The 12,461-nt window shown below is 42.1% G+C and overlaps 1 protein-coding gene across 2 annotated transcripts; it reads left to right on the top strand.

Annotated features, from left to right (window-relative positions):
- The first annotated feature begins 1,658 nt into the window (after positions 1-1,658).
- LOC139153305 (lectin-like) lies at positions 1,659-12,086 on the top strand. 2 transcript variants are annotated; one of them, XM_070727056.1, is made up of 6 exons: positions 1,659-1,804; positions 3,099-3,226; positions 5,823-5,969; positions 7,006-7,120; positions 10,644-10,716; positions 11,840-12,086. In XM_070727056.1, exons 1-6 carry the CDS (start codon positions 1,747-1,749, stop codon positions 11,865-11,867), a joined length of 549 nt encoding a protein of 182 aa, XP_070583157.1. In that variant the 5' UTR covers positions 1,659-1,746; the 3' UTR covers positions 11,868-12,086. The 2 variants fall into 2 exon arrangements, with proteins under 2 accessions (XP_070583157.1, XP_070583165.1); XM_070727064.1 differs by lacking the exon at positions 1,659-1,804 and adding an exon at positions 2,035-2,096.
- The last annotated feature ends 375 nt before the right edge of the window (positions 12,087-12,461 follow it).

The following is a 12,461-nucleotide window of genomic DNA, read 5'->3' as shown; positions in this document are numbered from 1 at the left end:
GAGGGGGGAGGGCTTATTTATGATTGTAAACAACCAATAAGAAACATTTCTTTCAGTTCATTTATATTTTTCTTATATTCAGAAATGTTCAAACTACCAATCCCACACCAACTTTAGTAAAATTGAACACATTTTGCAAGCAAAACTATCCATAAATTGAAAAATATTTCACAAAAATGGGGGGGGCACGTATTCTATCAGCAAAATAAACCAATAAGAATTACTTTTTTCATTTCAATTTTCATATCATTGTGTGCAGAAATGTTCAGACTACTTTCCAAGTGAAAAAAGTAATCAAATTGACCAAACATAAGCACTTCAAATGAAGTGTTTTCGGTCCGGGTCAGGGTGACCCGGGAACAGAAGAAGTGTGACTTTTTGTTTTTCAGCAAGAAGGAAACCCCCCACCCCCCCCAAAAAAATTCTCATAGAGAGAACCCCTGAAATGATGAAAAGTCATGAAATTTCAAGTTTTAGATATGCAGGGAAATTTTTTTACAGAGACTCAAACTTGGCTTCGGGTCACATACGACCCGAACAGAATAGCAAGGTGGGAGGGGAAAGGTGCATCTTATACTCTGAAAAATACAGCATGTCTAAATGCTATTGCTATTTATTGGTGAATGGAAACCTCCTATGGATTTTGTGGATAAAAATAAAGAAAGGAACTTCTGATAATATGTCTTTGATGATTAGCTAGGGTGGATTATAGAAAGAAGAGAATTATGATGCAAGTTTAGAGAGAGAAACCAAATTATAATTCTACTGACAACTGCTGTGAAGAATGTCAGAAGTTAATTTATAATTTTTTTCTATTTTTTTCTGTCGGTCTTCAACTTTAGAGAGGAATGTTTTGAACTTTTGACTTGATGGGAAGTTGTGATTCCGTCCGAGGCCCCTCAGGGAACGGCTGATCTTCTGTCGGTTTCCTGCTCAGAGGGGGAGGATGAGGAACAGGAGGTGCAGGCAGATGAGGAGGAGGAATCCCAGGCTGAGGAAGAGGGGGAACAGCCAGAGGCCCCCGAGAGGGAGCTCTCCCCAGCAAGCAGCCTGGATTCCTTAGAGGAAAATGCACAAGCAATAATCGATCTGCGACAGAGAAGAGCAACACAAAGAAGGGAGCAATTGGCTAGGTACTTTCAGCACTAAAGAGGCAACAGCTGGGTTTGGGTGTGGTGCTCTCTGGAAAGGCTAAAAGGCAGACCCACCCTTCCTGGCTTGTGGAGTATTATCTTTGGGAGTCTTGGGACCTGGCTGTGATCTTTGGCGTCTTGGAATTCTGGTTTGTGACTTTGAATACTGAAACCTTGGGGGGAAAAGGTGGGGGTCTTATGCTCTACAGTGGTGGGTGTGCCAGCAAGAAGTTTGCTGTATTGTCTGGACATCAGGACTCTGCTGTAAAGTCTCCTAGCCTGCCTGTTGGGAAGAACAGGTTTTTCTCTGTGTTTATTTTTCAAGCTATAAAGTACTTTTGCTTTTACCAGCGTGTCTGGCTGTTTTTTCCAGTTGGTGTTGAGGTCTGGGGGAACCCAGACAGAACAGGAAGTATTGTGTGCTCAGATATCATTTCCAGAGAAGGAAGAAGATTTCCAACTAAGATATTGGGTACACTTGCCCATGTTTCACAATTTTTGAAATGTTATTATTTACATACTGTTCCTCTCCCATAAATATAAGGGGAAACTTCAGCTCTTCAGCCACTCTCCTGTTCATCTGCTGACTGACCGCTTGGGCTGATTCTGCTCAATGAGAATGTGGTCCTGGTTATTTATCTGCACCTTTCTGGGCATCACATCCATGCATGGTGAGTTCATACCTACTTCAAAGGAGAAAAGAGAAAAGTGAGAATATGGGAACTTCTGTTAACTGACAGGTAGCCATATTAGTAATAATAGTAGCGATACCAGCAGTAGTAGCATTTGGCAGACTGCAAGGGAAAAATAGAAGCAACAAAGGATAAAAATAGGAAGTAGAAAGGGAGCTGATATCTATGTTGCAGTTTATTTTTATGCATTCCTATCCACAGGTATGGACCACAAGGTTCAGGCACTGGTGTGACTTCGCAGGAAGAATGCCTGGGATTGCAGTCTTTAAGAGTTTGTAGTATCTCCTGGACTGTATCAATGCCTCCTTTTAATTATTACAAAACCCCAAAGTCTATAGGGTATACATGTGTACAGGTATTGATGGCATGACCTTGGGTCGTAAGTGTGAACCAGTTGCCAAGCATTTGAGTTTTGATCACATGATTATGGGGATGCTACACATTTCTTGTGTGTGAAAAATGGTCATGTCACTTTTTTCTGTACCGTTGTAACTTTGAACAGCCACTAAATGATCTGATGTACATCGAGAACTGGATGGGGTTGCTCTGACTCTTTTATAGATAAAGGCTGCAGGATTAAACAGCAATTCTTGGTTGGTTGGATATAATTTATTCCAGTGATGGTGAAACTTTTTTTCCGTGGGTACCAAAAGAGCGTGCTATTTCATATGTACGAGTGCCCACACCCATAATTCAATGCCTGGGGAGGGCAAAAAGAAGCTTCGCCTGCCCCCTGGAGGTTCTCTGGAGGCCGGAAAAGACTGTCTCCCAACTTCTGGTGGGCCCAGTAGGCTGGTGTTTCACCCGCCCCAGGCTCCACTGGCTTCCCTAGAGCCGGGAGAGGGTAAAATGCCCTCCCTCAACCTCCTGGAGGCTCTCTGGGAGCCATAAATCAGCTGGCTGGCACACAAACGCATGTTGGAGCTGAACTAGGGCAACAGCTCACGTGCCAACAGATATGGCTCCACGTGCCACCAGTGGCACCCATGCCATAGGTTCGCCATCACTGATTTATTCCATGGAGGATTTCTAAGAAAGAATAAACTGGGTTGTTTTAATCATATCATAAGGCTCCCTGGGAGTAACACTGAGTAGGACATAACAGAATAAAAGTGCATAGAAATACACAATTTCTGTAACAGACACTTCACATACCTCCTCTTCCCCATATTACTGGTAGATTGATTCTACTTGGATTATATAAGTGGGGATAAATAGAAGGAGCTGAAGTATGTAGTGACCAAATCCTTGTTTTTACTTCTCTTTGGATCAGATGTCTCTGCCCAGACCTGTCTTTGTGCCAAGAGTTCGTGTGCAAGTTCGTGTGCAAGTGGCTGGGTGCAGTATAAGTCTGCCTGCTACAAGGCTGTGAAGCAGCCAAATACCTGGACTGAAGCTGAGGTAAGTGATGGGGATGTGGGGGCAAAGCTGACACTGGGGGCAAGAACATCTATGGGAGATTCCCACCCCCACCGCTGCACACACACTCCTACTTATGAATTGCTTATTGTAAATAATTGTAAGAGGACATTCACAGCCAGCTGAAATCAACCTGAGTGACAACAAGGGGACGACTCAGTCAAGAGCTTCTTGTGGCCCAGAAAACCAAATTTAATGTTTTAATACATTTAGTTGTATAGCTTTAATCAGGTGTAGGTTCCACTTACCTTCCCTACTGGTTTGCATTGCGACGGAAGTGCGTGTTTTGTGCCATGTCGGGGAAATGACCCTCTGCGCATGCACAGGAGCCTTTCCACATGCGCAGAGGGTTCTTTGCCAAACTGGTTTGGGGGCGTGAACTGCCAGCCATCACTACCAGTTCGGCAAATGGGGAGAAATTTCCGCCACTATTTCGGGTGAACCGGTCCGAACAGGCAGCAACTTACCACTGGTTTTCATATGATTTTATGCACTGTTTTAACTTTTCATTGGGAGTTATGCAAAGTTGGTTAGAAGATAAGTGGCTACATAAACATTTTAATTAATTAATTAATTAAAATGTTTATGTAGCTACACGTAATTAATTAATTAGTAGTCATTTATCTTGTCTCGGAGCTAGTATGCTGAGGGAATACTTAGGGGGAAATACAATAATAATAATGTCACCGAGATGGTTTTTTAAAAATCCAGTTTCACACGGTAATTTCCACAGTACTTCCTTTTTTCCTTGTTTTGCCTTTGATTTAAAAAATTATCTGTCTTCCCTTTTTAAGCAACTCTGGGTAGTTCACAACAACATTGTCTTTTGGAGCACAACATGCCTTGCAATATAGTGGGCCAAAAGTCTATAAGCTTTGATTTGGCCTTTGCTCCCAGCTGCTTAGCCAAGTATCAAAGCTTTACTGGGGTTCCAGTATATAGAATAGAATTTTATGGGCCAAGTATGATTGGACACACAAGGAATTTGTCTTGGTGCACGTATGCACTATGGTATATTATTTTTGGGCATGTTAATAAAATTGTTTTGTGTCCTCCAAATGATTTAGTTTCTTTAAGTGAGCTAGATTTTGACCATGACAACTGCCAAAACCCACAGACATGCGTCTAACTCTCTTCAGGTATCTTGCCAACAATAGTTAAATGCTTTTCCTACAGTAATGCAAATTAGGTAATCTACCATCTATGTTCCCATCTTCTCAAAGATGCAAAGTGCCACAGTGCCACAGTGTGGTTAGCTTTACCTAGATATGTACAAGTCAATATATTTGCATGTTGCGTTTTCTTTGAGATCATTGTCCTCTTCCTAGAGTCTAGTCTTATGCTAGCTATATTGCTTCTGGGAATAAATAGTGGCACCCTATAGGCAGCTGAGGAACTCTGGGAGTTGAAGTCCACAAGTCTTCAAGTTGCCAAGGTTGGAGACCTCTGTCCTGTACAACACTTTAGATTTAGTGAGCTTATAGCAACCTCCTCTTTTCTCCTTGATATGATAGGAAATGATATTTGCTTCAAGATATATTAAGCCAACAAGTCTGCCTATTGCATTTGGTAGCAGCTCCTGCTTGTTCTAGTACAGTGATGGCGAACCTATGGCACGGATGCAACAGGTGGCACACAGAGCCATATCTGCTGGCATGCAAGTTGTTACCCTAGCTCAGTTCCAACGTGCATGTGCGTTCCGGCCAGCTGGTTTTTGGTTCACCCGGAGGCCCTGGGAGGCATTTTTGGCTTCCAGAGAGTCTCTGGGGGGATGGGGGAGGGCATTTTTGTCATCCCCAGGCTCCAGAGAAGCCTATGGAGGCTGAGGAGGGCAAAAAAAAAGGAGCCTACCAGGCCCACCAGAGGTTAGGAAATGGCCTGTTTCAGATCTCCAGAGGGCCTCAGGGGGGGCAATGGAGGCTATTTTCACCATCCCCACACATTATGGGTGTGGGCACTCGCACATGCACGATAGCATATATGCACACGCTTTCGGCACCCAAGGAAAATAAGGTTCACCATCACTGTTCTAGTCAATGAAAGCATGGCACTGGCATTTAGGGTTCTAAATAATCCGCTAAATGGATCTACTGAATAATTTGCTTTTGTATCAAAAACAATAATCAAAATTAGACCTGCCTGCAGAACTCAGTAGCAAAGAGTTTAATATTTTTTGTAGCTCTTTGCTATCCTTCAGATTTTGCAGTCTGGATATGGTAGTTTTTATTGAAAGATGTTTTTTCAACCTGTCCCGCTTTATGAATAAAGAAGGGGTTTTCACTAAAGAAAAAAAATAAAAATAAAAATGCAGGCTTCTGTAGTATCTTCAAATGTTTGATTGAATCTCTGCATCTGGTTTCAAGCAGTTATCTTGACCTTGTAACACAGTTTTTGAGTGTTCTAGTGGTACACGAACCTCTGAAAAGCTCAGTTCAAGTACTTCAAAAACATATGTAATTACATTGATTTGAAAAGCTGGAGTGAAGTATTTGATGAGGACGTTTGCATAAGGTTCTCGTATAACTGATATTGTGGCATAGACGAAAAGTGCATATGCTTCACTGTGAACTCTTCTTAGATATCCTGTCAGAGTTCAACTCCGAACTCCCACTTGGCCTCCATCCATAGCGTGGAAGAAAACGATTTCATTTTTGAGTTGATGGGCAAACCAGTGGACTACACCCAAGGACAGGCCTACTGGATTGGTGCACACGACACCTTCAAGGTAATATTTCTGTATCTTAAATAAGGACAGTACTAATGCTTAATAACTGATCTGGACAAGGCACCAACTTTATCCCCCCCACTCTCTTTAGTCCTGCCTCAGGATAGACAACTCTTAACATGGAAAACTGATTATCTTTGCACACCCCTCTCCCAACTGACTTTTCCCATGCATTGTCTTCAACCAATGGCCAATCTGATTATGGGAACTGAATCAGGGGTGGGTTCCCTTTACCTTTTCCTACCCAGTGCGCATTGCGATGTTTCATGCATCCCCTTGCGCGATTTCACTTCCACGCATGCTCAGTGGGACCATTTCACTTCCGCGCATGCTCAGTGGGACAATTTCACTTCCGCACATGCTCAAAGGGACAATTTCACTTATGCGCATGCTCAGTGGGACGATTTCATTTCACTTAAATCTAATATTTAAAAATATCTAAAAACCCATTATTTAAAAAAGACATACAGACAAACATACCATACATAAACTATATAGGCCTGGGGGAGATGTCTCAATTCCCCCATGCCTGACAACAGAGGTGGGTTTTAAGGAGTTTACGAAAGGCAAGGAGGGTGGGGGTGATCCTAATCTTCGGGGGGAGCTGGTTTCAGAGGGTCGGGGCCACCACGGAGAAGGCTCTTCCCCTGGGTCCCGCCAGACGACATTGTTTAGTCGACGGGACCCGGAGAAGGCCAACTCTGTGGGACCTAACTGGTCGCTGGGATTCGTGCGGCGGAAGGCGGTCCCGGAGATGCCATGAAGGGCTTTATAGGTCATAACCAACACTTTGAATTGTGACCAGAAACTGATCAGCAACCAATGCAGACTGCGGAGTGTTGGTGTAACATGGGCATACCTAGGGAAGCCCATGATTGCTCTCACAGCTGCATTCTGCACGATTTTTGCTACACCACTGCGTTCCTCCCCACTGTCCGGGCAGTAGCCCACCTCTGCATGTCTGTGCTGTTTGAAGAACATGGTAATCCTTTATTCCAGTACACTTATTTTAACAAACTCTGTGAAATTTCCTCAGGAGGGAACTTTTGTGTGGACAGACGGTTCAAGATTTGATTACGACTCATTTCCTTCTGACCAACCTGATGGAACGCCAAGAGAACACTATCTTGGCTCGTGGCATATACACAACGGTAACTTTCACATATTTATTACAGGGTATATAACGAGAGCTATACTTATGAAGAGTTTGTCTCATGCTTAGCTTTTAGAGGGGCAGAATTTTGCAATATGACATTGATTTTTTAATGAGAGGAGAGAAGGGCATTGTATTCATCTGAAAATGACACAATTCTGAATTTTAGACACTCCCCCCCCCCCCAATCATTCTTTTACCCATTCTTTTATCTCTGGTCATACTCTCAGTGATTATAAGGCATCCATTCTATTTTAAAGGGGAATTGTTTGGTGAAAAATAATTTCAAGTTAATAGCAATAGCACTTAGAATTAAAGACTGCTTTACAGTGCTTTGCAGCCCTCTCTAAACAGTTTACAGAGTCAGCCTATTGGCCCCAACAATCTGGGTCCTCATTTTACCCACCTTGGAAGGATGGAAGGCTGAGTCAACCTGGAGCCAGAGATGAGATTTGAATTGCCAAATTGCAGGCAATTGACAGCACGCAGAAGTAGCCTCAGTACTGCACTATCATCACTGCGCCACCAGGGCTGTAATGCAATAGGAAAGTCTCATCTGACATTATGGTTCACTGTAAGATCACCATGAGTTTCTATGCAGCAGAGACCATGATACGGTTATATGCAGTAAGTCCTTGTCTTATGGACAGACTTTCTATTGTTAAGCAAGGCAGTTAAGTGATTGCACGTGATTTTATGACCTTTTTTTTGCCATGGTTGTTAAGTGAATACCAAGGTTGTTAAGTGAACCCAGCTTCCCTCATTGAGTTTGCTTATTGGAAACTGGCTGAGAACGGTTGCAAATGTAAATTCCATGACTTTGGGACATTACAACCACTGTAAATACATGCCAGTGGCCAACCACCCAAATTTTGATCAAATGATTGTGGAGATGCTACAGTGGTTGCAAGTCATAAGACACTTTTTTTCAATATCTTGTAACTTTGCATGGTCACTAAACAAATGGCTCTAAGTTGAGGACCACCTATAATAAGGCTGTGCATCTGGACGGCCAAGATGCATTGGTATAAAATACCTGAAGCTGTCATGACTCAGTGTGGCTGCTTTGAGTGTGTACAGGGGTGGCTCTGAATGCAATGGCTTGTACCACTACTTCACTGCACTGGCAGTCCCACCAGAAGTGTTGCACATCTATGAACTGGAAAAGCTTTCAAAGCAAGCATGCATTGCCCAAAACATAGCTACTTCAAGAATACTTCATTCATGCCAATAAGCTTTATAAAATCTGGGACAGAATGGGCGGGCGGGTGTGGAAGGATCATCTTCACGTCTCTTGGTTTTCCCACGGCCTACACAGCACACCGGGATCACCTCTCCCCCTCCGCACCTCTGCCTTCATCTGCTGCCAGTGCCGCCATGTGAAGATGACCCTCCCATGGCTGGTCACTTGCTCCAGCCCACTGACTATCGGCTTTCCCACATCCTGTGGTGTGTATGGATTGCATGCCTCACCCCTGCCTCTGCCTGCTGCTTGGACAGGGAATCAACTCACCTGTGTTGCAGGCTGGGCTGGGTGCTGGACACTGTCGGCCCCCCGCCCCCTTGCTGCCTTCAGTGCTAGCCAGACCCCTCCACAGATGCTAACCTTAACTAGAGCTTATTTTTGGGATGGGGCTTATTTTAGGAGAAGCGTTAGAGAGAGGCCTTTTGTGAATAGGCAGGTCTCAACAATAGCCTTTTTGTGCGTTGTGTTCCTCATTCCTGTTGGAAAGCAAAGGGGCAACTGCTTTTTGTTTAAGAAGAGCATTTTCAAAAAAGGGATAAAAACCCAGAAAATAAATAGGGAGAAAGGAACTTGGCAGGAACCTTGGGAAGAATACCTGCTGAGCCCTGGTAAGTTTGTGGGGTGAGTTTCTTGTTTAGCTGCTAATTCGGCTTTTTTAAGCAGCCTCCCCCCCTTTTCTAAGTTTGCCCTCAGCACGTTTGGAGGGGGTGGAGCTTCCTGTGGCACCTCCCCTGCTGACTCATCCCTGCTAGCTGGGAAGAGATAGCTCATTTCTGTTTCGGAAGCAGAGGGGCAACTGCTTTTAAGAAGAGCATTTTCAAAAAAGGGAAAAAAACAGAAAATAAAAAGGAAGCTCATAGGTAAGAAAGTGAGGACAAATAAAGGGAGATATTTCTTCACCCAGAGGGTCATTGGTTTATGGAATTCACTTCCAGAAGAGATTGTGACAGCTGTCAGCCTGGATAGCTTCAAGGCAGGATTAGACAGATTCATGAATGCCAAGTGTATCGGTGGTTATTGAAACGTATGTCCATGTGCTGCCTCTATGTTGGTTGAGACAGGCAGGATTCCCTTGAGTACCATTTGTTGGTGGTCAAGGGAAAGGGAGGGTTTTGCCTTCTCTTTCTGCTCAAGATCCCATTGCACAATTGGTGGGCCACCGTGTGACACAGAATGCTGGACTTGATAGGCTTAGAAGCATAGAAACATAAAAGACTGACGGCAGAAAAAGACCTCAGGGTCCATCTAGTCTGCCCTTATACTATTTCCTGTATTTTATCTTAGGATGGATATATGTTTATCCCTGGCATGTTTGAAACATCTCCCCCTGGGCACATTTAATTTATGCATGGTATGTCTGTGTGTGTGTCTGTTAGCATATGGGGTTTTAAATATTTAAATATTTTAAATTTGTCTGATTGCTTATGATTTGTTTTTACATGTTGTGAGCCGCCCCGAGTCTTCGGAGAGGGGCGGCATACAAATCTAAGTAATAAATAAATAAATAAATAATTCAGTTACTGTGGTTTTACCAACCACATCTGCTAGAAGTTTGTTCCAAGCATCTACTACTTTCAATATTTTCTCACGTTGCTTCTAATCGTTCCCCCAACTAACCTCAGATTGTGCCCCCTTGTTCTTGTGTTCACTTTAATATTAAAAACACTTCCCTCCTGAACCTTATTTAACCCTTTAACATATTTAAATGTTTCGATCATTTCCCCCCTTTCCCTTCTATCCTCCAGACTATACAGATTGAGTTCATTAAGTCTTTCCTGATAAGTTTTATGCTTAAGACCTTCCACCATTCTTGTAGCCCGTCTTTGGACCCGTTCAATTTTGTCAATATCTTTTTGTAGGTGAGGTCTCCAGAACTGAACACAGTATTCCAAATGTGGTCTCACCAGCGCTCTATACAGTGGGATCACAATCTCCCTCTTCCTGCTTGTTATACCCCTAGCTATGTAGCCATTCTACTTGCTTTCCCTACCGCCTGACCACACTGTTCACCCATTTTGGGACTGTCAGAAATCACTTCCCCTAAATCCGTCTCTTCTGAAGTTTTTGCTCTTCTTATCTTATGGCTCTTCTTATGTTCATATGCTCTCAAAATTTCAAAGGTATCTATCTCTGGCTTAAATTATGCCCATATTACTACTTCCATAGTTGTGTTGTTGTACCACAATCTCAAAGACAGAAATTGTAGGGCTATTTGCTGAACATTAGAAAGCAATTTATGGCAGTTTAACCCATGATTTCTTTCTTTCTCCTTTAGGAAAGATTTCCTGGAATGATTATCGCAATTCATTGCAATTCTTCTCTGTTTGTAAATATTATCTAGCAAATAGGTAAGAGCTGAAATTATTATTCTAAAAGCTGGATCTAATTCTTCCATCTTGCAATATACTATGGGTATTTTCCTCACACTATATTTCCAGAAATTACTATGACCGTGAAAAATGGGAATTTTTTTTTTCTATATTGCTTCAATTGTTTTAGACATGCTAACCAGGTAAAAGTTCAATCTGTAAGCTTTACATCCGTTTCATATCCTCAGATTCCCATTCCTAAATGCATTGGATTAAATTTGCCAAAAGCCTGAACTTTCAGTGGCAGATCCTCATTTTTCCATGTGAAGCTCTCCATGAGAACTTTGCAGGCAACTCTGCATAGAAAGAAAATCAGGTGTGCTAATGGGATGCAGATAGTTTAGAAACAACAGTGCCTGTGTTCACACAGCATGCTAGACCAACATTATGATATAGGAACTGGCTTGCAAGATACATATTAGAGTTTTGAAATCCAACCTTTATTGTTTCATAAGTAACTCAAGGTGGCATAACACAGCATAAATCTCCCTTCCTACCTTCCCCATAAGAAGAGGTGGGTTGCACTGAGAGTGACTTGCCCGCAGCCATCTAGTTGGCTTTCATGCCTAAGGTGGGACTAGAACTCAGAGTCTCCTGATTTGTAGCCTGAAGCCTTTACTACTGGACCAGACAGCCCACACATTATGGTCATCTCCCTTCTTTCCCTGCCCTTCTCTCAAGCCAGCCAGTTATTCTCACTGGGGTTTAACTTAAGAGTTATGTGATAAGCCAGCTTCATATTCAGCTCCAGATCAGCCAATCTCCATATCTTTTTAAATAAATTGCATCCTTTTTTCTGCTGCAATATTAACCAGCAATATCACCATATTCCCACCCGTTTGTGTGAAATGCTTTAGGTTTTGCACTTGAGAATCAGATTATTATTATTTATGATTATTATTTATTAGATTTGTATGCTGCCCCTCTCCACAGACTAGGGGCGGCTCATTCTGCACAATGGGACATATTAATCTAGGAGTCATTTGCTCAAATACAGGGAAAAGTATTTCTAAGTACACAATTTGCACAGTAATATATTGCAGAAAAGCTAGTGTAACGTGTTTGTGGTTTGACTTTCAACTTTTGTTCTTTCTTAAAACAGAGGATGCTCTTCTTGTAAGAGGAAATGAGAGATACACATTGACAAGGTGCAGAAGGCTTATTTCTACCCTGGAGTATTCTTCTGTAAAACTTTGTTTTTCTATAACAAATTTCCAAGAGAAACTTGTTTCAGTGCAGATCAAGCTATTTGTCCTATTCTGTAGGAGCAACTGGATTTTGCCACTATAGATTCTTTTCGAAATCATTTTTATTGAAATGCAAATAAAAATTGGGGGTTTTTTTTGCTACTTTTATGGCTTTTCATGTTATTATTTAATCCAGGAATTTACAACAACTTTATACTGTGCACTACTGATAATCCGATTGAAGATTAAAGTGTAAAATTACCTAAGGATTTAATGGCACCAACAGAATATGAAATAATAGCCATAGATACTAATTTCATCCTTTTTAATAAATAAGTAGTATCAAATACCAGATGATTGGATTCCAGTGAACTCATTAAAAGTACTTCTATGGCAATTTATATAAACTAATAAGTATCTAAATGAGCAAATTAACAATTGTTCTGTTTATTTCACAATCCATTCCATTCTATTATTCCTGAAATCCTTGATGGATGACAAGTACCTTTATTTCATGTGCAAAAAATTCAGGTAGCT

The sequence above is a fragment of the Erythrolamprus reginae genome, chromosome 1 (genome assembly GCF_031021105.1).
Source record: "Erythrolamprus reginae isolate rEryReg1 chromosome 1, rEryReg1.hap1, whole genome shotgun sequence".
Taxonomy (NCBI): domain Eukaryota; kingdom Metazoa; phylum Chordata; class Lepidosauria; order Squamata; family Dipsadidae; genus Erythrolamprus; species Erythrolamprus reginae.
Note: the sequence above shows the minus strand (reverse complement) of the source record. Positions and strands in the feature narration are given on the sequence as shown.